The sequence below is a fragment of the Balaenoptera borealis genome (genome assembly GCF_965194805.1).
Source record: "Balaenoptera borealis genome assembly, chromosome: 11".
NCBI classification, from domain to species: Eukaryota; Metazoa; Chordata; class Mammalia; order Artiodactyla; family Balaenopteridae; genus Balaenoptera; species Balaenoptera borealis.
The window spans coordinates 57,265,861-57,291,521 of NC_138868.1; the positions used below are offsets into that span (position 1 = coordinate 57,265,861).

A 25,661-nucleotide genomic window follows, 5' to 3' on the forward strand; every position below is an offset into this window, starting at 1 on the left:
AATTTTAATTTATGTACTAAGAACGTGCAAATTCATGTTAAAACAAAAAAGGAAAATCCACTTTCTACTTTAATTAGCAATGGAAACAAGCATTTGTAGAAAAAAAATAATCCCCTCCATATTAAAAGTTCAAAGGTCTCCAGCAGAGGTGAACTAGTTAACATAACTACTTCCGGGAAAATATAGGCCAAGAGTAGAGATAATAAAAACAAAAGAAAACAAAAATGTGCCCTGGTACTGATATGCAAAAACTACTTTATATTCAGAATCCAACCACATTTTAGAATCTACCATTTCAATTCTGGTCTAAATCACTATCATCTGTCCACCTGGATTACAGCATTAGACTCAACTGGTTTTTCTTCTTCTGTAGGTACCCACCCACCATTTATTCTCCATACAGCAGCCAGAATGATCTCATTAAGACACCAGTGATTTATGTTACTCCTTTTCTTAGAACTCTCCAATGACCTGCCATCTCATGCAGAGTTACAATTCTTATAATGGCCTGCAAAGTCCTGTATCTAAGATTCCTAGTGGAAATGTTTCTGATTATCACTGTGATTAAGGAGAGGTTTTGCAGTTTAGTGGGTACTATCAGAGTTCCAAATATCCCATGGAATATTCATGGTAGTGAATTATGTGAATTTTGTCCTTTCAATACACTCTGAATTTTCCAGAATGCCTCCTCCATGTAAATTAAGGGAAGGCTACACTCTGGTGTAGAACTTTATCAATAATTATTTACCATTTCACAAAATCCCACCACAATTACCATTCACAGTATTTGAGTAAGCAATATAACACACCCATTTAAGTCCTAATTTATAGCTCTTAAAGTCAGCCACTCTATATAAAGGCTAGCTGTATTTTTAACTTGTCATACCATAGTATTTACATAATGATATAAACTAATTATATTACTTTCATTTTATGTCTTCTTTATATTAAGTTGGGAACACTGTATTATTTTCTTTTTTAAGTGCATAAAAAGCTTATATTATCTATATTTCATTTTAAGAGAGAAAAGGGATTATTACAATATATTTGTATAAATATATAAAATAAAGTATAAATATATAAAAAAGAGTGTTTCACCTTATCACGGCCCTATACAATGTGTACCTACTCTCAACCCCTCATACCTGTCTGACCTCAATTCCCACTATTCTTCCCATCATTCAGTATGCTCCATCCACACTGGCCTTCACAGCTATTTCTTGAAAACTTCAGGCAGCTCCAGCCACAGGACCTTTGTACTTGCTGTTCCTTCTGACTGGAATGTTCTTCCCCCAGGTATCAATATTACGCACTCTCTCACATCCATCGTGTTTTTGTTTGAATTATCTTCTCAGTGAGCCTTTCCCCAACCACCCAATTTAAAATTGAAAATCAATCCCTCTCCCCCTCTCTCCTTCTCTCTCCCTCTCGCACTCCCTAACCTCTTTTTCCCTCTTTTCTTTACTCCACAGTACTAAGCACCATCTGTTCTGATTATCTATTGCCAAGTAATATATCACTCTAAAACTTAGTGGCTTAAAACAATCTATTGTTATCTTTCATAATTCTGTGGGTTGCCTGGGTTCAGTTGGGCGATTCTTGCTCATGTGGTTACAGCCAATGGTTGTAGGGACTGAAGTCATCTGAAGGCTCAATCAAGCTAAACATCCAAGAGGACTTCTTCAACCACAGGTGTGGGGCCTCAGCTGGGAGGGCTCAAACAGCTGGGTGTTGGCCAGGAATCACTGACTCACCACTCAGCCTTCCCACCTGACTAGTCTGGGCTAGCACAAAGCATGGAGGTCTCCTGCTAGTCGAGACTTCTTATACAGATGCTGGCTTCCCCCAGAGCTCATATTCCAAAAGACCAAAGGCAGAAACTGAGGTTTATGACCTAGGTAAGGAAGCTTAATTTCTACCTTGCTCTGTTAGTTACACAGAATCAACCCAAATGAAGGGTGGGACAGGACAACAGAATGGTATGAATACTGGGAAGCAGAGAATACTAGAGAGCCATCTTTAGAGGCAGTTACCACAATTCCCAACATACTATAAGTTTTACTTTTATAATTTACTTATTGTGCCTCCCTTCCTACAAGGATATACATTCTCAAGGAGAAAGACTTCTACTTTTTCACCACTATATTCACAGTTCATGTTATGTACTCAATATTAATTGAGAAAAAATAATTATTGCATTAAGTAAGTGATGTATATCAATAACATCCTATATGCTTGCTTTTCACCATGGGCCTCACCCTTCCCCAAACTCCTACCAATTTAACTTTCTGAAAAGGGACCTGGGATGAATCTGGGTTATTTTGGAAGCAAAAAGTGAAAGATAAAATTGGGGGTAAAAATCAAAGACAGAAATATCAAAAAGGTTTGGTCACAAACTGCTTACTTTGTCCCGTGGACATCTCTGATCACTATAGCACCTAGTTTCTCTCTGTCAGAAAACTCTCCTAACAGACTTATGAAATGTGAACCACCTCTGACATGTAATACTTCCATATAAATTATTCTGTATAACTGCCCTTAAAAAAACCAGTTAAATATTTATTCTGTCTACAATTTCATGTGTCAGCTTTATCTTCTGGATAAAGAAAGATTTCTTGAAGACCAGCTCATCTGAACTTAAAAAGCAATTTTTAATTCAAAATTCTCAACATATGACACAATACAAATCTGTGCACACAAGTATACACCAGAAAAAAATTGAACTAGCTAGTGAATTCCCCTAGTTGGTAGAGGTAAAGCAACTATGAGTATGGGGAGAAAAGGGTATTGGTAATGATCATTTAGCTTTTTAGCCTATGTCTACATCTGATGATATATATTTAAGAGTTTCTCCGGGGGCAATAGCTTTCAATTTTGACTATATATTAGAGGCACCTGGTAAGCTCTAAAAATTCCCCACACCAGACTGCACCCCACACCAATTAATGTGAATTTCTGGGAGCAGAACCTAGGCATTCATACTTTTAAATGTTCCTAGGTGAATTCAACATGCAGTCAAGATTGAGAAGCACTGCCTTAAACTCTCCATTCTCCTTTACCCTTACCAGTCTCTTCTAAACTAATACTGAGAAAACAAATTTTAATTTATAAGCCAAAAAAGGGATTTTTCTAAAAGAAAAAAATGTACAAAAGGCACAAAATAAGATAGTTTTAAAAATCCAAATGTACAAGCAATCCCAATAAACATTAGTGGACTAAATTAAACGGTAAAAAGGGCAAAAACTAAGTGATTAAATTTTTTAAAAAATCTGAGCTCTATGCTGTTTCTAAGAATCACATAAGACAAAGAAAGGTTGACAATAAAAGGATGGATGACATAAAGAAAATAACATACCCAACTAATACTGATCAAAACCAAGTTGGCAGGGCTTCCCTGGTGGTGCAGTGGTTAAGAATCCACCTGCCAATGCGGAGGACACGGGTTCAAGCCCTGGTCCGGGAGGATCCCACATGCCACAGAGCAACTGGGCCTGTGCGCCACAGCTGCTGAGGCTGCACTCTAGAGCCCGCAAGCCACAGCTGCTGAGCCCACATGCTGCAACTGCTGAGGCCCGCGTGCCTGGAACCTGTGCTCTGCAACGGGAGAGGCCACCGCAATGAGAAGCCCGCGCACCACAATGAAGAGTGGCCCCCTCTTGCCCCAACTAGAGAAAGCCCACACGCAGCAACGAGGACCCAACACAGCCAAAAATAAAATAAATAAATTTATTAAAAAAAAACAAAACAAGTTGGTATGGTTGAATTAATCAAACAATAGATGAAAGAGGACCACTATATACCTAAAGATTGATTTCACCAAGAAGTGATTCTAAATTTGTGTATACCCAATAATATAACCTGAAAAATACATAAAGCAAAAAGTATGAGAAAAAAATGAAAAAATATACCAGAGGATTTTAACACACCAGTAAATGGTGGGTAAAGAAGACTAAATATCAGTAAGTATACTGCAAGTATGCACATACAATTAATAATCTTATTCTAATACACATATGTTGAACCCTATACCCGATAACTGAAAAACACTATACCTGATAACTGACACTCTTTCCAAAGCTACACAGAACATTTATAATACCACAAAAATATAAAGCACCTAGGAATAAATGTAAGAAAGATACTTGTGATCTTCATAAAGAAAATTATTAAATTCTATTGAAAAACATTAAGGAACTCCTAAACATAAGGAGTAATATACCATGTCCAGTGATAGGAACATTTAATACCATAAAGATACCAGTTTTTCCAAACCGATCTGTTGAATCAATGTTGTTCCAATTAAAGAGCAAACAGGGTTTTTTGGAGCTTGTCAAGATGATTTGTAAGTTTATATGGAAGAGAAAAGGATCAAGAAGAGCCAAGAAATTCCTAAAATAAGGCGGAAGGATTTGCTTTACTACCTATTAAGACTTATCAAAGAGCTACAGCAATTGAGAGTAAGTACTGGCAAAGGGATATTCTGAAAACTAATGGAATAGAATAGAGCACACAGAAATAGACACACACATATATGGAAACTTGACTTATGAAAGAGTTGGCAACTGCGATCACAGGAAGAGAAATGAACTATTCAATAAATAGTACTGAAATAATTAGTTATCCATTTTGGGAAAAAAAAAATTGGACTCTTACATCATATCCAAAATTCAATTCCAGGTAGATTGAAGACATATATGTGTAATGCACAAACTATAAAACTTTTAGGAGATAACATAGAAAGGATTTCTTAAACAAGATAGAAAAGCACAATACATAAAGGAAATGATTAAATTTGACTAAATTAAAATTAAGAACTCTATTTATCAAAAGACCATATTAAAAAAAGAGAAAAGGCAAGCCACAAACTGGGAGAAAACATTTGCAACAATATACTCAACGAAAGACTGATACCCAGAATATAAAAACACTGATATGCTACATATAAAATAGATAACCAACAAGGACCTACTGTATAGCACAAGGAACTATACTCAGTATTTTGTAATAAACTGTAAGGGAAAAGAATCTGAAAAAGAATATACATATGTATAACTGAATCACTTTGTTGTACACCGGAAACTAACACAACATTGTAAATCAACTATACTTCAATAAATAAATAAATAAAACCTGCAAAAAAAAAAAAAAAAAAAAAGATAACACAATAGAAAATATTATAGAAGAGAAAATGAGTGGCCAATAACCATAAGATAAAATTCTCAATCTCAATAGCTATCAGAGAAAAACAAATTAAAATCACATCAAGATCTCATTTTATATCCATGAGATTGGCAAAATTTTAAGACTGAAAATATTGGATATTGGCAAAGATGTGGAACAGCACACCCTGCTGGTGGGAGTTTAAATTCATTCTTCCCTTGTAAAAATTTGGATTTCTCTAGTGAAGTTGAAGCTATGAACATGCACTTCCACTATTCTGTATGCACCCTTGAAGGCATATTGGAATCACCCAGAGAGCCTTAAAAAATACTAATGCTTGAGTCCTATTTCCCAGAGATTCTTATTTAATTGAAATATAATATTGAGAAAAAAAAGCTCATCACAGAAAAATAGTATGATTCCATTTGTATAAGTTGAGAACCATGCAAAATGAAACAATATTTTGCCTAGGGGTACGTCCACGTGGCAAAACAAGTTTTTTTAAAGCATGGGAATAATAAAACACAAAATCAGCACAGTGGGAATAGGGTGGGAGATGGAGCTGGGAGGGCACAAAGTAGAGGATCAAAGGTACTAATAAAGTTCTATTTCTTAAGTTTAGTAGTTTGTGGTACAGGAGTATGCCTTATACTGTCTACATAGCGTACATCATTATATATCTATAACAATATTTAATAAAAATGAGTTAAGTATTATTAATACGTTATTTATACAAAAAAAGGGCAGTACCCATCGTTCTTGCCAACAGTAGGCTATCAATATATGTTGTTATTCTCCTTCCCCAAAAGGTTGTCTTGGAAGAATGGTCAAAAAGAAATGACAAGGATGCATTACTTCAGTGTGGTGCTCATTCTTAACAGTTGTCTGTACCTAATAAAAAGAGTCTTCTTTAATCTCAGAACTTTAGTCAAGGTTTTGGTATCTTTTCTCAAAAGCCAACTTCAGGAGTCATTATGGTGTGACAAACAGCATTTACCTTACAGCCAAACAGATCTTGTTTAAACTACAACTCTGTCTCTTATTGTGTGGCTTTTGATAAATTTTTGATAAATTCTGAGCCTGGTTTCCTCATGTTAAAAAAAAAAAAAAAAAAGATAACTCATTCAACAAGTATTTATGGAGCGACTATCATATGTCCGATATTATACAATGATGTACAAGAGACACGTTTCTGCCCTTCTAAAGGCAAACTAATTCCTACTTCAAAGGGTTGCTGAAAAGATTATATAATATATATAAAGGAATTTGACATGGTGCCTGAAATATATTTGGTATTCAATAAATGCTTTTTCTCTTTCTGCTTAGATTAGTTAAAGCTAATAAAGTGGATTATTCCTTGTAGAAAACTTGCCTAATAGTTTAACATTATAAAAAAAACCAACAAAATAACATACATGACTACATAGTAAACTACTATACAGATATTAGTTGATTTAACGTACTTTACAAATGTTAGATGTTATTATTTTGATCCACACTCAGGTTAAAATGTCGGCATCTGAATCAAATTAAAACTAAAAATTATGAACTCAAGCATAACTGGATTCAGATTTCACAGTATTTTTAAAAATATTTTAATGATTTGACTTAATATGTACCTTATAATATCTACAATTTGTTCTTAATATGGCTAGCTTTCAAATTCACATTATTTTGGTGGCACTTACTATTGTAGGATTTTGTTTTTCCCACTTAAAAATATCTTGCAAATTCATGTTGCTGAGACGTGGAACAGAAATAACTTTGTAAGTCAAATAGCACCAGTACTTTTCACAAAAAGGAGGCTTAAGTATTTACAGGACGAATCAAATAGTAAATTTTAGTCCAGCTGTATGGCTGATGGGATTAGATCATTTTAAGAATGCACTCCACTTGGTGGATACCACACGATGGAAGAAATATCTTTGTCTTTTGAATAGGAGCAGACTGTATCAGTTCACAGTCTGACAAAAGTTTTTTTTTTTTAACCATGGTGTTAATTCACAAGATCCTCACTTCACAGTGGAAGCGGCAAAAACACATTATGGCTGGGAGCATACCAGCTTTTTGGGTCAGTCCTCTTCTCAGTGCCCTTGAATGATCTCAGATTTGCTTATCCTAACCTAGTGGAGCATTTTCTTTCTTTCCCTTTTAAAATTATTTTTTTTAATTGAAAAAGTAATACATCTAATTAAAATTGGAAAAATTTTAAAAATTTGGTAACACACTCTGACAGCTGATTCATAAGAAACAGCACCCATGCATACTGCTGACAAAAATAAAAGTTAGGGGCTTCCCTGGTGGCACAGTGGTTGAGAGTCTGCCTGCCAATGTGGGGGACACGGGTTCAAGCCCTGGTCTGGGAGGATCCCACATGCTGGGAGCAACTAGGCCCGTGAGCCACAACTACTGAGCCTGCACGTCTGGAGCCTGTGCTCCGCAACAAGAGAGGCCGCGATAATGAGAGGCCCGCACACCGCAATGAAGAGTGGCCCCCACTTGCCGCAACTAGAGAAAGCCCTCGCACAGAAACGAAGACCCAACACAGCCATAAATAAATAAATAAATAAATAAATAAATAAATAAAAGTTAGTACAAACTCTCTAGAGAGAAATAAGTAACAGTGACTACCTATGGGAAGGGGAACTGGGTAGCTGGGAGTCTGGGGTAGAAGGGAAACTTATTTACTTTATGCTCTTTTGTAACTTTTGAACTGGGTACCTTTTACATATATTATCTTTTTTGTTTTTTAAGTAATATATGCATATGATCAAAAATTCAAAGAATATAGAATAGAAGGCCCCATGTCCAGGGGTGAACATTACTGTGAGTCTCTATCTTTCTTCCAGATATGTCCAAGGCATTTTTGACATGTAAAATATGTACCTCCTTAATAGAAATAGACATCCTCAACAGAAAATGACTATTCATTTTTTTTCTTTTTTTTTTAAATTGAAGTATGGTTGATTTACAATGTTGTGTTAGTTTCAGGTGTACAGCAACGTGATTCAGTTATACATACATATGTGTCTATTTTTTCAGATTCTTTTCCCTTATAGGTTATTATAAAATATTGAATACAGTTCACTGTGCTATACAGAAGGTCCTTATTGGTTATGAAAATGACTAGTCTTAAGGTTGAAAGTTGTGCAAAGCTAAAAGCCCACAGAAAATATAATCAACAAGTATCCAAATGTTCCATCACACTGTCAGGTAGTGCGGAGGATACAGTTCTTCCCCGTAAGGAACTTGCAATCTAGATGAGGAAACAAAATTGAGGTCAAAAAACCATTAAAGAACAACTGAATGTTAAAATAGGAGATAACAACTAAACAAGAGTTGAAAGAATGAAAAGATTAACGTTAGCTGAAAAAGAGTTGCTTTGAGAAGAGGTTTGACCTGGGTTAGCCCTCATCCCATCTAAAAAGTTTAAAAGAAACAGGGAAGAGTATTGAAAAGTGAAAACATCAAGCAGAACCAAAACGATGTGCTCCATAAATAACTTACCATAAAAATTGATAAGCACCAAAATTCCTGAGGCCCAGTAACTTCTTATTATCATTTCTAGAATGCACAACAGTTTGGAAAAGAGAAACCTTTGGTGCTTACATCAGCCTGCTCCTGCATATTCAGTTTTCCTTATTTTTGATTAGCAATTTTAAGTTTTCATATGTCATTTCATTTACTCTTACAAGCTCTAAGTGTAGTGTTATTCCCATTGTACAAGTAGGAAGTTGAGAACTGTGGCAGTAAAAAGTAGTCCAAAAGTGACTGGCTTCTTTCTTCTTTTGGCATGACACTTCTGGCATGACAAGTGTGGGGAGTTCTGCAGACCCACTCCTCAGTGAAACTGGTGAAAGTTATAAAATAAAAAACAAAAAAAACAAACCCTTCCCCCACCCCAGCCACCTCTGAAAATGGTCCTAAGGTCATAAAGAAAATGAAGAAACACCTATTCAAGAAAATCTACTAAAACTTGGTAAGAACAAAGAACTTTTGTGGTGTCTGAATGACAATCTTGCTCCCACCCTTCCCCATCACAGCTTAGCACAACAGAATCTCCACTCCAGACTGACAGAGCCGAGGACACAGGGCTCTGCTGAAGCCCAGCTCCCAGTCAGAGGACTATCCTGACGTGATGAGCAGCACAGCACGCCAGCATTTCTCATCTTGCCCACAGCTATCTGTTACTGAAGCTAAGCTGTGGGTGAGTGTGGTTGAGAGGTGGGGGCTCCCTTCTCCCCAGTCCCTGCTCCTGGGACAGAGGCTCTACCCTGGGTGAGGCCCTGCTAAGAATACTAGACCTAGATTATCTTGCCCCAGCTCACGGGGTGAGGCTTCCATGCTGGGAGCGGCAAGCCAAGGAGACCTGGGGCTACAGCCACCCACTCAACTGAACACCCAGCTCCTAAACTGAAACGTCACTTAAAGAGAAGTGTCCACTGTTCCTGCCCCCAGCACCACAGCCTTGGTTCAGAGATTTTCACTGGGGCTAGAAGCAGCCATAAACCAGACTTCCAAACCTCTTCCCAAAGGAAGTGACTTCACTTGTGGGTAAGTTCAAACCTAAGGGTGCTCTTAAAAACAGTGGTTGTAGTGAAAGACCATTGGGAAGAGATTGACATTCTTTGGAGATAAAGGCTAAACTAAAGATCTGCTAGTTTGCTGGAAAGAAATGGAAAGAGACAGAAGAGATCTTTTGTGTTCAGAATAAATTTTAAACACTGACCTTGGGAAGTACATCTTTAAAGAAGCCTGAATTTGACTGGATTAGTCTGTGAAGCAATTTATGCCCCCAAACACTGTTGAAAACAACAGAGCAAGCAGCTGCAATTAGTGGAGTTTAAGAGCTGGGTATAGTCTGCGAAAGAAATAGCCAAAAGAGCCCTGCCAGAATCAATGCCATCTCTGGGTGATAGTGGGCACACCCAAGGCTGTATCCCCTGAGGGGCAACATCAAAGGCTTCACACTGCTGGTGGAGAGGGAAAAAGACATCTGTATCTAGAATAAGGAATTCCTATAACTCAACAACAAAAAGACAAATAAGCCAATTAAAAAATGAGCAAAGGACTGAAACAGACATTTCTCCAAAGAAGATATACAAATGGTCAACGGGCACACAAAAAAGATATTCAACACCCTTAGACATTAGGGAATGGCAAATCAAAACCACAAGATACTGCTTAACGTTCATCAGGATGCCTATAATCAAAGAAACTGAAAATAACAAGCACTGGTGAGAATGTGGTAAAAGTGGAACCCTCATACCACTGGTGCGAATATAATATGGTACAGCCACTGTGGAAAATAATTTTGGCAGTTCCTCAGTAAGTTAAATTAGAACATAAACATGTGACCCAGCAGTCCTACTCCTAAATATATACTCAAAACAACTGAAAACAGGTGTTCAAACAAAAACTTGTACACAAATGTCCATAGCATTATTATTCACAAAAGCCAAAGGTGGAAACAACGCAATGTCCATCAATGAATGAACGGCTAAACAAAATGTGGTATATCCATACAATGGAACATTATTCAGTAATAAAAAGAAATGAAATTCTCATACATGTTAACAGAAGTCAGACACAAAAGGCTACACACTGTATGATTCCATTTATATGAAATAGCCAGAAATCCACAAAGACAAAAAGTAGATGAGAGATTACTAGGAGCTGGAGGTAAAGGGAATGAGGAGTTTTTGCTATTGAGCTTCTGTTAGGGTGCTGAAAAATTCTGGAAATAAATATAGTAGTGATGGTTGTACAACACTGTGACTATAATGGTACTGAATAGTTCATTAAAAATGGTTACACTGATACATTTTATATTATATAAATATCCACAATAATAAAAAAAGTAAACCCATCTAATGCCAAACTTCAGTACACAGTATGAGATCCAGTATGAGAATGCCCACAGTATAAGATTCGGATATAAAATTACACGTCTTCACGGGTTCCATTTAATAGGCTTTCAGTTCATTCTTCACTTTAAGAAGTATTTAAATGTATAAACTCTAGACCTGAATACTGTTCTTGTTATATTTGAATACTTGAAGTATTACTCCAAGATTTTCTCAGCCTAATTTCATTTCACGATATGCGATCATTTATCTACCACATTTTGGCACAGAATTGTAATTAAAAGCTTAAATATGAATTACATATTTACATATAAATTTTAAACTATCAAAAGCAGCAAAAGGCAAAGAGAAAATCGACAATGAAATACCACTTCACACTCTCTGGTATTGCTATAACTAAAAAAAGAAGAGCAGGGGAAGACCTTCAAGATGGCGAAGGAGTAAGATGCGGAGATCACCTTCCTCCCCACAAATACATCAAAAATACATCTCCATGTGGAACAACTCCTACAGAACGCCTACTGAATGCTGGCAGAAGACCTCAGACCTCCCCAAAGGCAAGAAACTCCCCACGTACCTGGGTAGGGCAAAAGGAAAAAGAAAAAACAGAGACAAAAGAATAGGGACGGGACCTGCACCTCTGGAAGGGAGCTGTGAAGGAGGAAAGGTTTCCACACACTAGGAAGCCCCTTCACTGGCAGAGACGGGGTGGCGGGGGGGGGACACTTCGGAGCCATGGAGGAGAGCACAGCACAGGGGTGTGGAGGGCAAAGCAGAGAGATTCCCGCACAGAGAACCGGTGCCGACCAGCACTCACCAGCCCGAGAGGCTTGTCTGCTCACCTGCCAGGGCGGGCGGGGGCTGGGAGATGAGGCCGGGATTCGGAGGTCAGATCCCAGGAAGAGGACTGGGGTTGGCTGTGTGAACACAGCTTGAAGGGGGCTAGTGCGCCACACCTAGCCGGGAGGGAGTCCGGGAAAAAGTCTGGAACTGCCTAAGAGGCAAGAGACCATTGTTTCAGGGTGTGCGAGGAGAGGGGATTCAGAGCACCGCCTAAATGAGCTCCAGAGACGGGTGCAAGCCGCGGCTTCGGTGTGGACCGAAGAGACGGGCATGAGACGCTAAGGCTGCTGCTGCTGGAGGCACCAAGAACCCTGTGTGCGAGCACAGGTCACTATCCACACCGCCCCTCCCGGGAGCCTGTGCAGCCGGCCACTGCCAGGGTCCCGTGATCCAGGGACAACTTCCCCGGGAGAACAGATAGCACGCCTCAGGCTGTTGCAACGTCACGCTGGCCTCTACTGCCGCAGACTCGCCCCGCATCCGTACCCCTCCCTCCCCCTGGCCTGAATGAGCCAGAGCCCCCGAATCAGCTGCTCCTTTAACCCCGTCCTGTCTGAGAGAAAAACAGACACCCTCAGGCGACCTACACGCAGAGGCGGGTCCAAATCCAAAGCTGAACCCCAGGAGCTGTGCGGACAAAGAAGAGAAAGGGAAATCTCTCCCAGCAGCCTCAGGAGCAGCGGATTAAATCTCCACAATCAACTTGATGTACCCTGCACCTGTGGAATACCTGAATAGACAACGAATCATCCCAAATTGAGGCGGTGGACTTGGGAGCAACGATATATATATTTTTTTCTCTTTGTGGTGTGTAATGTACACTTCTTTGTGTGATTTTGTCTGTACAGCTTCGCTTTCACCATTTGTCCTAGGATTCTGTCTGTCCGTTTTTCTTTTTAGTATAGTTTTTAGCACTTGTCATCATTGGTGGATTTGTTTTTTGGTTTTTTTGCTCTCTTCTTTCTTTCTCTTTTTTTTATTACTTTTAAAATTTTTTAAATTTTTAACAATTATTTTTTATTTTAACAACTTTATTTTATCTTTTTCTTTCTTTCTTTCTTTTTTTCTCCCTTTTCTTCTAAGCCGTGTGGCTGACACAGTCTTGGTGCTCCAACCTGGTGTCAGGCCTGTGCCTCTGAGGTGGGAGAGCCGAGTTCAGAACACTGGTCCACCAGAAACCTCCCGGCTCTACATAATATCCAACGGCTAAAGCTCTCCCAGAGATTTCCATCTCAACACTAAGACCCAGCTCCACTCAACGACCAGCAAGCTACAGTGCTGGACACCCTATGCCAAACAACTAGCAAGACAGGAACAAACCCCACCCATTAGCAGAGAGGCTACGTAAAATCATAATAAGGTCACAGACCCCCCAAAACACACCACCGGACGCAGTCCTGCCCACCAGAAAGACAAGATCCAGCCTTATCCACCAGAACACAGGCACTGGTCCCCTCCACCAGGACACCTACACAACCCACTGAATCAACCTTAGCCACTGGGGGCAGACACCAAAAGCAACGGGAACTACGAACCTGCAGCCTGCGAAAAGGAGACCCCAAACACAGTAAGTTGAGCAGAATAAGAAGACAGAGAAACACACAGCAGATGAAGGAGCAAGGTAAAAACACACCAGACCAAACAAATGAAGAGGAAACAGGCAGTCTACCTGAAAAAGAATTCAGAGTAATGATAGTAAAGACGGTCCAAAATCTTGGAAATAGAATGGAGAAAATACAAGAAATGTTTAACAAGGACCTAGAAGAACTAAAGAGCAAACAAACAATGATGAAGAACACAATAAATGAAATTAAAAAGTCTCTGGAAGGAATTAATAGCAGAATAACTGAGGCAGAAGAACAGATAAATGACCTGGAAGATAAAATAGTGGAAATAACTACTGCAGAGCAGAATAAAGAAAAAAGAATGAAAAGAATTGAGGGCAGTCTCAGAAACCTCTGGGACAACATTAAACACACCAACATTCGAATTATAGGGGTCCCAGAAGAAGAAGAGAAAAAGAAAGGGACTGAGAAAATATTTAAAGAGATTATAGTTGAAAACTTCCCTAATATGGGAAAGGAAATAGTTAATCAAGTCCAGGAAGTCCAGAGAGTCCCATACAGAATAAATCCAAGGAGAAACACGCCAAGACACATATTAATCAAACTATCAAAAATTAAATACAAAGAAAAAATATTAAAAGCAGCAAGGGAAAAACAACAAATAATATACAAGGGAATCCCCAGAAGGTTAACAGCTGATCTTTCAGCAGAAACTCTGCAAGCCAAAAGGGAGTGGCAGGACATACTGAAAGTGATGAAAGGGAAAAACCTACAACCAAGATTACTCTACCCAGCAAGGATCTCATTCAGATTTGATGGAGAAATTAAAACCTTTACAGACAACCAAAAGCTAGGAGAATTCAGCACCACCAAATCAGCTTTACAACAAATGCTAAAGGAACTTCTCTAGGCAGTAAACACAAGAGAAGGAAAAGACCTACAATAACAAACCCAAAAGAATTAAGAAAATGGTAATAGGAACATACATATCGATAATTACCTTAAATGTAAATGGATTAAATGCTCCAACCAAAATACACAGACTGGCTGAAGGGATACAAAAACAAGACGCATATATATGCTGTCAACAAGAGACCCACTTCAGACCTAGGGACACATACAGACTGAAAGCGAGGGGATGGAAAAAGGTATTCCATGCAAATGGAAATCAAAAGAAAGCTGGAGTAGCAATACTTATATCACACAAAATGGACTTTAAAATAAAGACTATTACAAGAGACAAAGAAGGACACTACATAATGATCAAGGGATCAATCCAAGAAGAAGATATAACAGTTGTAAATATTTATGCACCCAACTTAGGAGCACCTCAATACATAAGGCAAATGCTAACAGCCATAAAAGAGGAAATCGACAGTAACACAATCATAGCAGAGGACTTTAACACCCCACTTTCACCAATGGACAGGTCATCCAAAATGAAAATAAATAAGAAAACACAAGCTTTAAATGATACATTAAACAAGATGGACTTAATTGATATTTATAGGACATTCCATCCAAAAAGAACAGAATACGCTTTCTTCTCAAATGCTCATGGAACATTCCCCAGGATAGATCATATCTTGGGTCACAAATCAAGCCTTGGTAAATTTAAGAAAACTGACATCATATCAAATATCTTTTCCGACCACAACGCTACGAGACTAGATATTAATTACAGGAAAAAATCTGTAAAAAATACAAACACATGGAGGCTAAACAATACACTACTTAATAACCAAGAGATCACTGAAGAAATCAAAGAGGAAATCAAAAAATACCTAGAAACAAATGACAATGAAAGCACGACGACCCAAAACATATGGGATGCAGCAAAAGAAGTTCTAAGAGAGTTTACAGCAATACAATCCTACCTCAAGAAACAAAAAACATCTCAAATAAACAACCTAACCTTATACCTAAAGCAATTAGAGAAAGAAGAACAAAAAAATGCCATAGCAGAAAGAAAGAAATCATAAAGATCAGATCAGAAATAAATGAAAAAGAAATGAAGGAAACAATAGCAAAAATCAATGAAACTAAATGCTGGTTCTTTGAGAAGATAAACAAAATTGATAAACCATTAGCCAGACTCATCAAGAAAAAAAGGGAGAAGACTCAAATCAATAGAATTAGAAATGAAAAAGGAGAAGTAACAACTGACACTGCAGAAATACAAAGGATCATGAGAGATTACTACAAGCAACTATATGCCAATAAAATGGACAACCTGGAAGAAATGGACAAATTCTTAGAAAAGCACAACCCTCCAAGACTGAACCAGGAAGAAACAGAAAATATAAACAGACCAATCACAAGCACTGAAATTGAGACTGTGATAAAAAATCTTCCAACAAACAGAAACCCAGGACCAGATGGCTTCACAGGCAAATTCTATCAAACATTTAGAGAAGAGCTAACACCTATCCTTCTCAAACTCTTCCAAAATATAGCAGAGGGAGGAACACACCCAAACTCATTCTACGAGACCACCATCACCCTGATACTAAAACCAGACAAAGATGTCACAAAGAAAGAAAACTACAGGCCAATATCATACATACAAAAATCCTCAACAAAATACTAGGAAACAGAATCCAACAGCACATTAAAAGGATCATACACCATGATCAAGTGGAATTTATCCCAGGGATGCAAGGATTCTTCAATATACGCAAATCAATCCATGTGATACACCATATTAACAAACTGAAGGATAAAAAGCATATGATCATCTCAATAGATGCAGAGAAAGCTTTCGACAAAATTCAACACCCATTTTTCAAAAATACCCTCCAAAAGTGGGCATAGAGGGAACCTGCTTCAACATAATAAAGGCCATATATGACAAACCCACAGCCAACATCGTTCTCAGTGGTGAAAAACTGAAACCATTTCCACTAAGATCAGGAACAAGACAAGGTTGCCCACTCTCACCACTATTATTCAACATAGTTTTGGAAGTTTTAGCCACAGCAATCAGAGAAGAAAAAGAAATAAAAGGAATCCAAATCGGAAAAGAAGAAGTAAAGCTGTCACTGTTTGCAGATGACATGATACTATACATAGAGAGTCCTAAAGACTCTACCAGAAAACTACTAGAGCTAATCAATGAATTTGGTAAAGTAGCAGGATACAAAATTAATGCACAGAAATCTCTTGCATTCCTATACACTAATGATGAAAAATCTGAAAGAGAAATTAAGGAAACACTCCCATTTACCATTGCAACAAAAAGAATAAAATATCTAGGAATAAACCTACCTAGGGAGACAAAAGACCTGTATGCAGAGAACTATAAGACACTGATGAAAGAAATTAAAGATGATACAAACAGATGGAGAGATATACCATGTTCTTGGATTGGAAGAATCAACATTGTGAAAATGACTATACTACCCAAAGCAATCTACAGATTCAATGCAATCCCTATCAAACTACCAATGGCATTTTTCACAGAACTAGAATAAAAAATTTCACAATTTGTACGGAAACAGAAAAGACCCCAAATAGCCAAAGCAATCTTGAGAAAGAAAAATGGAGCTGGAGGAATCAGGCCACCGGACTTCAGACTACACTATGAAGCTACAGTAATCAAGACAATATGGTACTGGCACAAAAACAGAAATACAGACCAATGGAACAGGATAGAAAGCCCAGAGATAAACCCACGCACATATGGTCACCTTATTTTTGATAAAGGAGGCAAGAATATACAATGGAGAAAAGACAGCCTCTTCAATAAGTGATGCTGGGAAAACTGGACAGCTACATGTAAAAGAATGAAATTAGAACACTCCCTAACACCATACACAAAAATAAACTCAAAATGGATTAAAGACCTAAATGTAAGGCCAGACACTATCAAACTCTTAGAGGAAAACATAGGCAGAACACTCTATGACATAAATCACAGCAAGATCCTTTTTGACCCACCTCCTAGAGAAATGGAAATAAAAACAAAAATAAACAAATGGGACCTAATGAAAGTTAAAAGCTTTTGCACAGCAAAGGAAACCATAAACAAGACGAAAAGACAACCCTCAGAATGGGAGAAATTATTTGCAGATGAAGCAACTGACAAAAGATTAATCTCCAAAATTTACAAGCAGCTCAGGCAGCTCAATATCAAAAAAACAAACAACCCAATCCAAAAATGGGCAGAAGACCTAAACAGACATTTCTCCAAAGAAGATATACAGATTGCCAACAAACACATGAAAGAATGCTCAACATCACTAATCAGTAGAGAAATGCAAATCAAAACTACAATGAGGTATTACCTCACACTGGTCAGAATGGCCATCATCAAAAAATCTACAAATAATAAATGCTGGAGAGGGTGTGGAGAAAAGGGAACCCTCCTGTACTGTTGGTGGGAATGTAAATTGATACAGCCACTATGGAGAACAGTATGGCGGTTCCTTAAAAAACTAAAAATAGAACTACCATACAACTCAGCAATCTCACTACTGGGCATATACCCTGAGAAAACCATAATTCAAAAAGAGTCATGTACCACAATGTTCACTGTAACTCTATTTACAATAGCCAGAACATGGAAGCAACCTAAGTGTCCATCAACAGATGAATGGATAAAGAAGATGTGGCACATATATACAAATGGAATATTACTCAGCCATAAAAAGAAACGAAATTGAGTTATTTGTAGTGAGGTGGATGGACCTAGAGAATGTCACACAGAGTGAACTTAAGTCAGAAAGAGAAAAACAAATACCGTACACTAACACATATATATGGAATCTAAAAAAAAAAAAAAGGGGGGTGGTTCTGAAGAACCTAGGGGCAGGACAGGAATAAAGATGCAGAGGCAGAAAATGGACTTGAGGACATGGGGAGGGGGAAGGGTAAGCTGGGACAAAGATAGCTTGGGGAAGCAGCCACATAGCACAGGGAGATCAGCTCAGTGCTTTGTGACCACCTAGAGGGGTGGGATAGGGAGGGTGGGAGGGAGACGCAAGAGGGAGGAGACATGGCGATATATGTATATGTATGGCTCATTCACTTTGTTATAAAGCAGAAACTAATACACCATTGGAAAGCAACTATACTCCAATAAAGATGTTAAAAAAAAAAATGAAGAGCAACAATAAATGTTGGCGATAATGGGGAGAAATTGGAACCTTCATACACTGCTGTTGGGAATGTAAAGTGATGCAGCCACTTTGGAAAATGGTTTGGTGGTTTCTCAAAATACTAAACATAAAGCTACCATGTGACCCAGCAATTCCACTCAAGAGAAATGATATCATATACTCATCCAAATGATTTCATAAATGTTGATAGTAGCATTAATCATAATAGCCAAAAGGTAGAAATAATCCAAACATCCATCAACTGCTAAATGGATAAATAAAACGTTGGATATCTATACAATAGAATACTAGTTGGATATAAAAGGAATGAAGTACTGATACATGGTACAACATGTATGAACCTCAAAAACGTTGTGCTAAATGAAAGAAGCCTGACACAAAAGGCCATATGTTGTATGACTGCATTTATGTGAAATATTCCAGAAGAGGCAAATCTATAGAGAGCAATTTAGTGGTTACCTAGAACTCGGGGTGGAAACAGGAAGGGATTGGTAATGCGCACTGGGTTTCACTTTGGGGTGATATAATGCTCTCAGATTGTGGTGATGCTTGCACAACTCTGTGACTATACTAAAAACCATGGAACAGTATACTTTAAGTGACTGATTTTTATGGTATGTAAAATTTTTCTCAATAAAGTTGTTTTGGGGGCTTCCCTGGTGGCGCAGTGGTTGGGAGTCTGCCTGCTAATGCAGGGGACGCGGGTTCGGGCCCTGGTCTGGGAAGATCCCACATGCCGCGGAGCAACTAAGCCCGTGAGCCACAATTACTGAGCCTGCGCGTCTGGAGCCTGTGCTCCGCAGCGGAAGGGGCCGCGATGGTGAGAGGCCCGCGCACCGCGATGAAGAGTGGCCCCCGCTTGCCCCAACTAGAGAGGGCCCTCGCGCAGAAACGAAGACCCAACACACTCAAAAATAAATAAATTAATTTAAAAAAAAATAAAGTTGTTTTTAAAAAACCTGCTCCATTTTCTCATTCCTATACACCCCAACTTTACTTTTTATGATTCACCAACATAAACCTTCTAATCTGTCCATCCGGCATCCAGTGAAAACCCCACACTCATTTTAATTACTTGACTCTGCTCACATTCTTCCCCTACCTGAAGTACTCTCCCTAGGGTACAGTTAAGTCACATACTTATTCTGAAGATGTTTCTGACCAAGTCAATCCTCACGGACCTAATTACCCTCTAGATTTCATACCACTTATAACTTTTAACACTGTAACCTCAGATATATACATAAAGCAGTTTCACCTTATTTCCTATCAATGTCTAGATTTTGCCACAATCCCTAATTCTTGCCTTTAATCTCTTTTATCTTCTCAGAGACAAACTAGTTACTCCAGAATCGTAAAGATCAAACATAATTGTGGGAACTCAGCTAGGGCTCTAAGACAAAGAGGAAAAGGTGTATAACCAAAGAATATTGTAGGATAAGTAACATCAACAGTGAATGAAAAGCATGCTCCTTCCTCTCTTATGCCCTGCCAACTCACCAGCTTCACCAACCAGAACCCTGACTACATCTTTATATCCCCTTAACAGTTAGCACAGCATCTTGAACACAGATGGTACCAAAGGTCTGCTGAATAACAAATTAATGCTTTGAATGCAACTCCCTACATGTGTATTCAGGAGTGCCCAAACCTTAGCAAATATCTGAAATCTTAAAAGCAGGAAATGGGAATGAGGAAAAAGAAAACTAAAATGATGGGACATGCATTTACTTCTCGACAGTGCATTATGTTCTTACTGTGCACTTCAAGGTGGCATCTTACTGCTGTCCTCAAACCTGAGTATGTACCAGGCATCCTTATCTTTAAGTAGTTACTGGACTTCATTGTTATCAGAGCAAAAAAGAGCACTATTAAGAGAAGCAAGGATTTAGATGTGACACTTCACTTCCTCCTAACAGTGGGGTGCCAAGACTCAAACCCCTATGCCTCTACATGCAGTCAGGAAGAAATCCACACAATGAAGCTTGGAAGTGTAGAGATGTGTGAGGTGGGAATAAGAAGGAGCATTGCTTTCAAAGGAGAGTGTGTTGGCAGACAGAAGACAAATCTTAGGAGCTGAACTGCTGAAAGCAACAAAGGCAGCAGGCTAATAAAACAAAAGCCACAGACTGCTGAAACCTGTGCTAGACCCTGAATGCAGGAGCCTAGTATCAATGAATTCAAGAGCACCCTTCTGACACTCTGAATAGACAAAGCCTAATTCCACTACATAAAATTCCTCAACCTGGCCCTGGAGTACTATGAACATAGAACACTTCTCATTTGTTTAGCTTCAGAAATACATTTTCGGACTTCCCTCGTGGCAAAATGGTTAAGAATCCACCTACCAATGCAGGGGACACAGGTTTGAGCCCTGGTCCAGGAAGATCCCACATGCCGCGGAGCAGCTAAGCCCATGTGCCATAACTACTGAGCCTGTGCTCTAGAGCCTGCGAGTCACAACTACTCAGCCCACGTACCACAGCTACTGAAGCCCGCGCGCCTAGAGCCCATGCTCCACAGCAAGAGAAGCCACTGCAATGAGTAGCCCCCGCTCGCTGCAACTAGAGAAAGCCTGTGCACAGTAACTTAGATCCAATGCAGCCAAAAATAAATAAATAAAATTTTAAAAGCCCCGATTTAAAAAAAAAAGAAATACATCTTCCTCCTTTCTGTGTATTTATTCTTATTTGGTAATTTACCTTGTGTTGTTTAGAGTCCAAAATGCACATATTGTAATCATTCAGACTAGCTTAGGGGATTTCTCTGGTGGTAAAGCAGTTAGCTCCAAATTTATAATTATGTAAGTTTGTTACAGATTTATTTTACTTGTTTAACTTGGGTCTCTTTAATAATTCCCTTCATATTTGTAAAAACTCCTTTAGATTATACATTTCCTTCCCTATCATTTACTTTTTTTTTTTAAACAACAGCCATTTATTTTATTTATTTATTCATTTATTTTTAAATTTACTTATTTATTTATTTAATTTTGGCTGTGTTGGGTCTTCATTTCTGTGTGAGAGCTTTCTCTAGTTGCGGCGAGCGGGGGCCACTCTTCATCGCAGTGCGCGGGCCTCTCACTATCGCGGCCTCTCTTGTTGCGGCGCACAGGCTCCAGACGCGCAGGCTCAGTAGTTGTGGCTCACAGGCCTAGTTGCTCCACGGCATGTGGGATCCTCCCAGACCAGGGCTCGAACCCGTGTCCCCCGCATTGGCAGGCAGACTCTCAACCACTGTGCCACCAGGGAAGCCCCATTTACTTTTTAATATTTGGTGGTTTAGATTAAGGGATCATGAAATGTATTTAAGGTGGGTAATTCCTCTTCACTTCAATATTCAGATGACTATTAAGGTGCAAAGACAAAATTAACAACATAAATGGCTAGAAGAGAATGTTTTCTACAATTTACATGTTGTTATTTTATCATCTGCTGCCTTCTTTGAACTCATATACAGATGCTTACATTCCTACTTTAAATGCTCAACCAAGCATTTTTATTCTGCTTTTTGCAGAAGGCTATCATCTAGATTTCTTCAAACCACATATGAAGAAAGACAGCATTTGATTATTATTTTGAATAATGACGTTGACACATCAGGATAACTTCTCCCAGTGAATATGCTGTTCAATAATATGAAGAGAAAGCATCATTACCAAGAGTCAGAATATATTGAACCAGAGAGAGTAGTTTTGTACAGGTCTTGTCATTTGATGGAATCACCCAAATATATAAAGAATCTTGATTTCTCAGAGATATAGAAATCAGTAAATAAATGAAAGAAATACAAAAAGCACCACTCATCAACATACATTTCTCTTTGTACATTATTATGCTACTGGCCAATGATTTTAAACAGGCTGTCTAATTGGTAAATGAAAGGCTTTCAATTGCCTACATATAAGAAAAACTGGTAACTTTTAAATTTCCTGCAACAAGAGCAGGCTGACAATATGTGGCACATAGTAGGAGCTCAAAAAATAATTGCTGAACAAAGAATTAAGATAAAAGCCTTCATGAGGTATACAGACTAAATAATTTCTTATGAAAAATATATTTTCTAAAGACTCTGAAAAAGAAAATATTCACATGTATACTTTTCTATTTTAGTTCATCTCTTAAAATAAGAGTTACACCCAAAGATATTACTTGGGGGTTGAATTTGCAGAAAAGATACCTTATAATTTTTATTAATTTCTTCTAATTTCTCTAGTTCACCAATTCACAGTTATAAAAAAGGCAAATAGAGTACTAAATTAAAAATCCACTCCTTTCAGTCACAATGTAGGTAATACAGCTGGTTGGACAGAAAATTAGAGAAGTGTGAATTTTCTACACACGTATTTTAAGGATTATTATCAACAAAATTTCATGTTCTAGCCACATAACTCTCATTAAATTTAAAGCAAACCCTCAAATGAAAAATATCAGAGAGCAATATATCCCCCAAGATGGGAAGCACAGCTTACTTTAACTTGAAAAAGTTCTCCAGCCCCCTCACAGTCATTGGATGTGATTACTGGAGTATGAATATGCACAAAACCACCGTCCTGGAAGAAAAAGAGAAACCACTTTTCTCAGCATATTTGTATGTGAAACACTTCCAAGAACATACACTTCATTATATGATTCAAATAGCACTAAAAGAATGCCATATCAAATCCCTCCTTAATCCCCAAAATAAAACTATTAAAATATCAAATGGAGAGTTTACTAGGCACAAAGAATATTAAATCAGAACTGACTTAGACAATATCTAGTCCAATCTCCTCACTGGAAAGACAAGGAAATTGAGGCCCAGAGAGATTTAATGAGAGGCCAAAGTCATACAACTAGTCAGTGTCAGAGCCGGGACTGGAACCTAGGTGCTCAGGATCTCTCTCTGGTGCCATTTCTTCTTCCCACTTTTCCAACATACTGATAGTGATTTAACACACACACACACACGCACGCACACACACACACGCACACTCACTCAGGGCTAATGCATAATGATGTTGCCCACATTGCTAAGGGAATAAAAGTGATCAACATTAAGTTGTTATTTTGGAATGAGACCCTCAATTGTAACAAACCACCAAAAACGAGACAAATTAAGGTTGACAATCGGGGACCGAAGAAATAAACAGCAAAAAGGCAGGAATGATATTTAGGAAGTCTGTCATTAAATTGACGGCACAGTGCACCGCACATGGCACAGGCAGTGCACTTCCTTTGCCTCAAGGAAGATTGTGAGCAGCAAATCCATCCATTACTAAGGCACCCAACTGCAATTCTTCTGCTCTAAAGTCTGAGACTATTTCCATTAGTGAACCACAAAAGCTGTTGCTAGTAAAAATGAAATAACCCAGCAACTTCAAGGTTATGCTTCTTTCACTTTGACTATGGATGTAGGCGAAAGGTTACAGACAGCATAAATGCTGCAGGGTGGGGGTGGAGGCAGCTAAAGTGAATTTATGCTGCAAAGGCAGAAGAGTATGTGTTCAATGTAAACATTTTGTTCTTGACATCAATACAATAAGTTCATATATGTCCATCTAATCTCTGCTAAATTCTGCCAGTACTTACTGGTGGAATGTAAAATATGTCAGTGCATTACCAGGGGCCTCCCAAATTTGCCCCTTCCTTCCTAAAAAGGTTGAATTCAAGTATTCTGGCTATGATACAAAGTATCCAGCCAACAACCTGCCTTATGATGTAGACTGATTAAATTTTCAAGCTATAAATTAGGAGTCTCAGGAAGTGTTCAAATATGTACTTAATCTGGGAACAACATGTGGAGAGGTGCTGCACAGAGCACATTATAGAGAACAAATGAAACAGAATCAATAACATTACTGCATAAAATTTTTATCTCCTAGAAGCTAAGAATTATGGACATGAATCATTTATTCCACATAAGGCAACTATGAGCATGAGTGCAGTAAACAAAGAAAGGAAGTGAAAAATCCAAAGGAAACAAGGGTGGCGAGAGGGAGGAGAAAATTTAACGGCTAAATATAATTGCTTAAGTTAGAACTGGTCAACTGCCACAAGGAACAATGCTGTAAATCTTATGAAAATAACTGTATGGGATTTTTTTTTTTTAAATCACTCAAATAGTGGGAATTATTCTCAATTCTCAAATAATGCTAAACCTTTCAAAAGGCATCGTCGGCTTTTTAAGCCTTAACAGTGCTAGCAAGGCTTATCATATCAAAGTCTATATCATTACCACCAACAGTTATACAGGAGAGGGTACAAAGGAACAAGAAAGACGAGAACAAAGTCCACAAAAGAGAAAGTGGATAGAGAAGTAGGAAACTAAATAGCAGGAGTACTCTCAGTGGCTGCCTCCAGTGGGGTTCCAGTGTCAGGTACTTATCCTATCCCACAGCAAAGGGGTTCCTAATGAGAGAGATGAAGGCCAGAGAAGGGGTCAAAAATTTTGGCCCAGTTATTCAGATCCCATCACCTCTAAATATCTAAGTATTTTGATAGATACACATTGCTATAACCAGATATTTATAAGGCAATGAATGAGTATCTGAAAATTACAAAATTCATGTACTAAGGCCCATACACATCACTCAAAGAGTCATGGACTATATTTTTCTTTAACACACACAAAATAAATATTATTTAATCAGACTCAACAAAAAAGAAACTTGACAGCAATTGCTAGCCACAGACACACCACTGGCGACAAAAAGTGACAGCAAGAGGAGACCGAAAAAACAAAACAAAAACCAAAAAAACACCCCATAAAAAGCAGTCACAGGAACTCAAAGGCACAGCAGTCTAGGGTCATTCAACGCAGGGTCAAAGAACACCCCTCACCGTGACAGGCTTTGAAGGCACTGCCATACTGAGAAGAGAACAATCTGATACTCAGAGGAAGAACCTCAACTCACCAAGAAAGGGCAAACTCTTTTCTGTTGGCTCACTTCAGGAAGCCAGGGAAGTATGTAATACATTTTAGGATAACTTCCACTGGAAATTAGGAAAAAAATGGCGCCTAAAAGATAATCCGATTATTTGAGAAACTCAGCTCTTGTAAATAACTCATTTTTTGAGGATTCTAGATAGTCATGTTTTAGTACTCAGCAAATGTGTCAATTTTAT

General features: G+C 38.3%; 1 protein-coding gene across 9 annotated transcripts in view; it reads right to left on the bottom strand.

Moving 5' to 3' along the window:
• Nucleotides 1–25,661, bottom strand: part of NARS2 (asparaginyl-tRNA synthetase 2, mitochondrial) — a 144,405-nt gene that overhangs the window by 109,260 nt on the left and 9,484 nt on the right. For 7 of the 9 annotated variants that reach the window (XR_014231775.1, XR_014231776.1, XM_082343369.1 and 4 more), the window contains one exon: nt 23,027–23,107. The exons of the other annotated variants lie outside the window; for them this stretch is intronic. Coding sequence is in view for 5 of the 7 variants with exons in the window: in XM_082343369.1 (XP_082199495.1) it covers nt 23,027–23,107 (81 nt within the window). In the remaining 2 variants the exon portion in view is untranslated. The remainder of the gene's footprint in view (nt 1–23,026; nt 23,108–25,661) is intronic. 9 annotated transcript variants of the gene reach the window in all.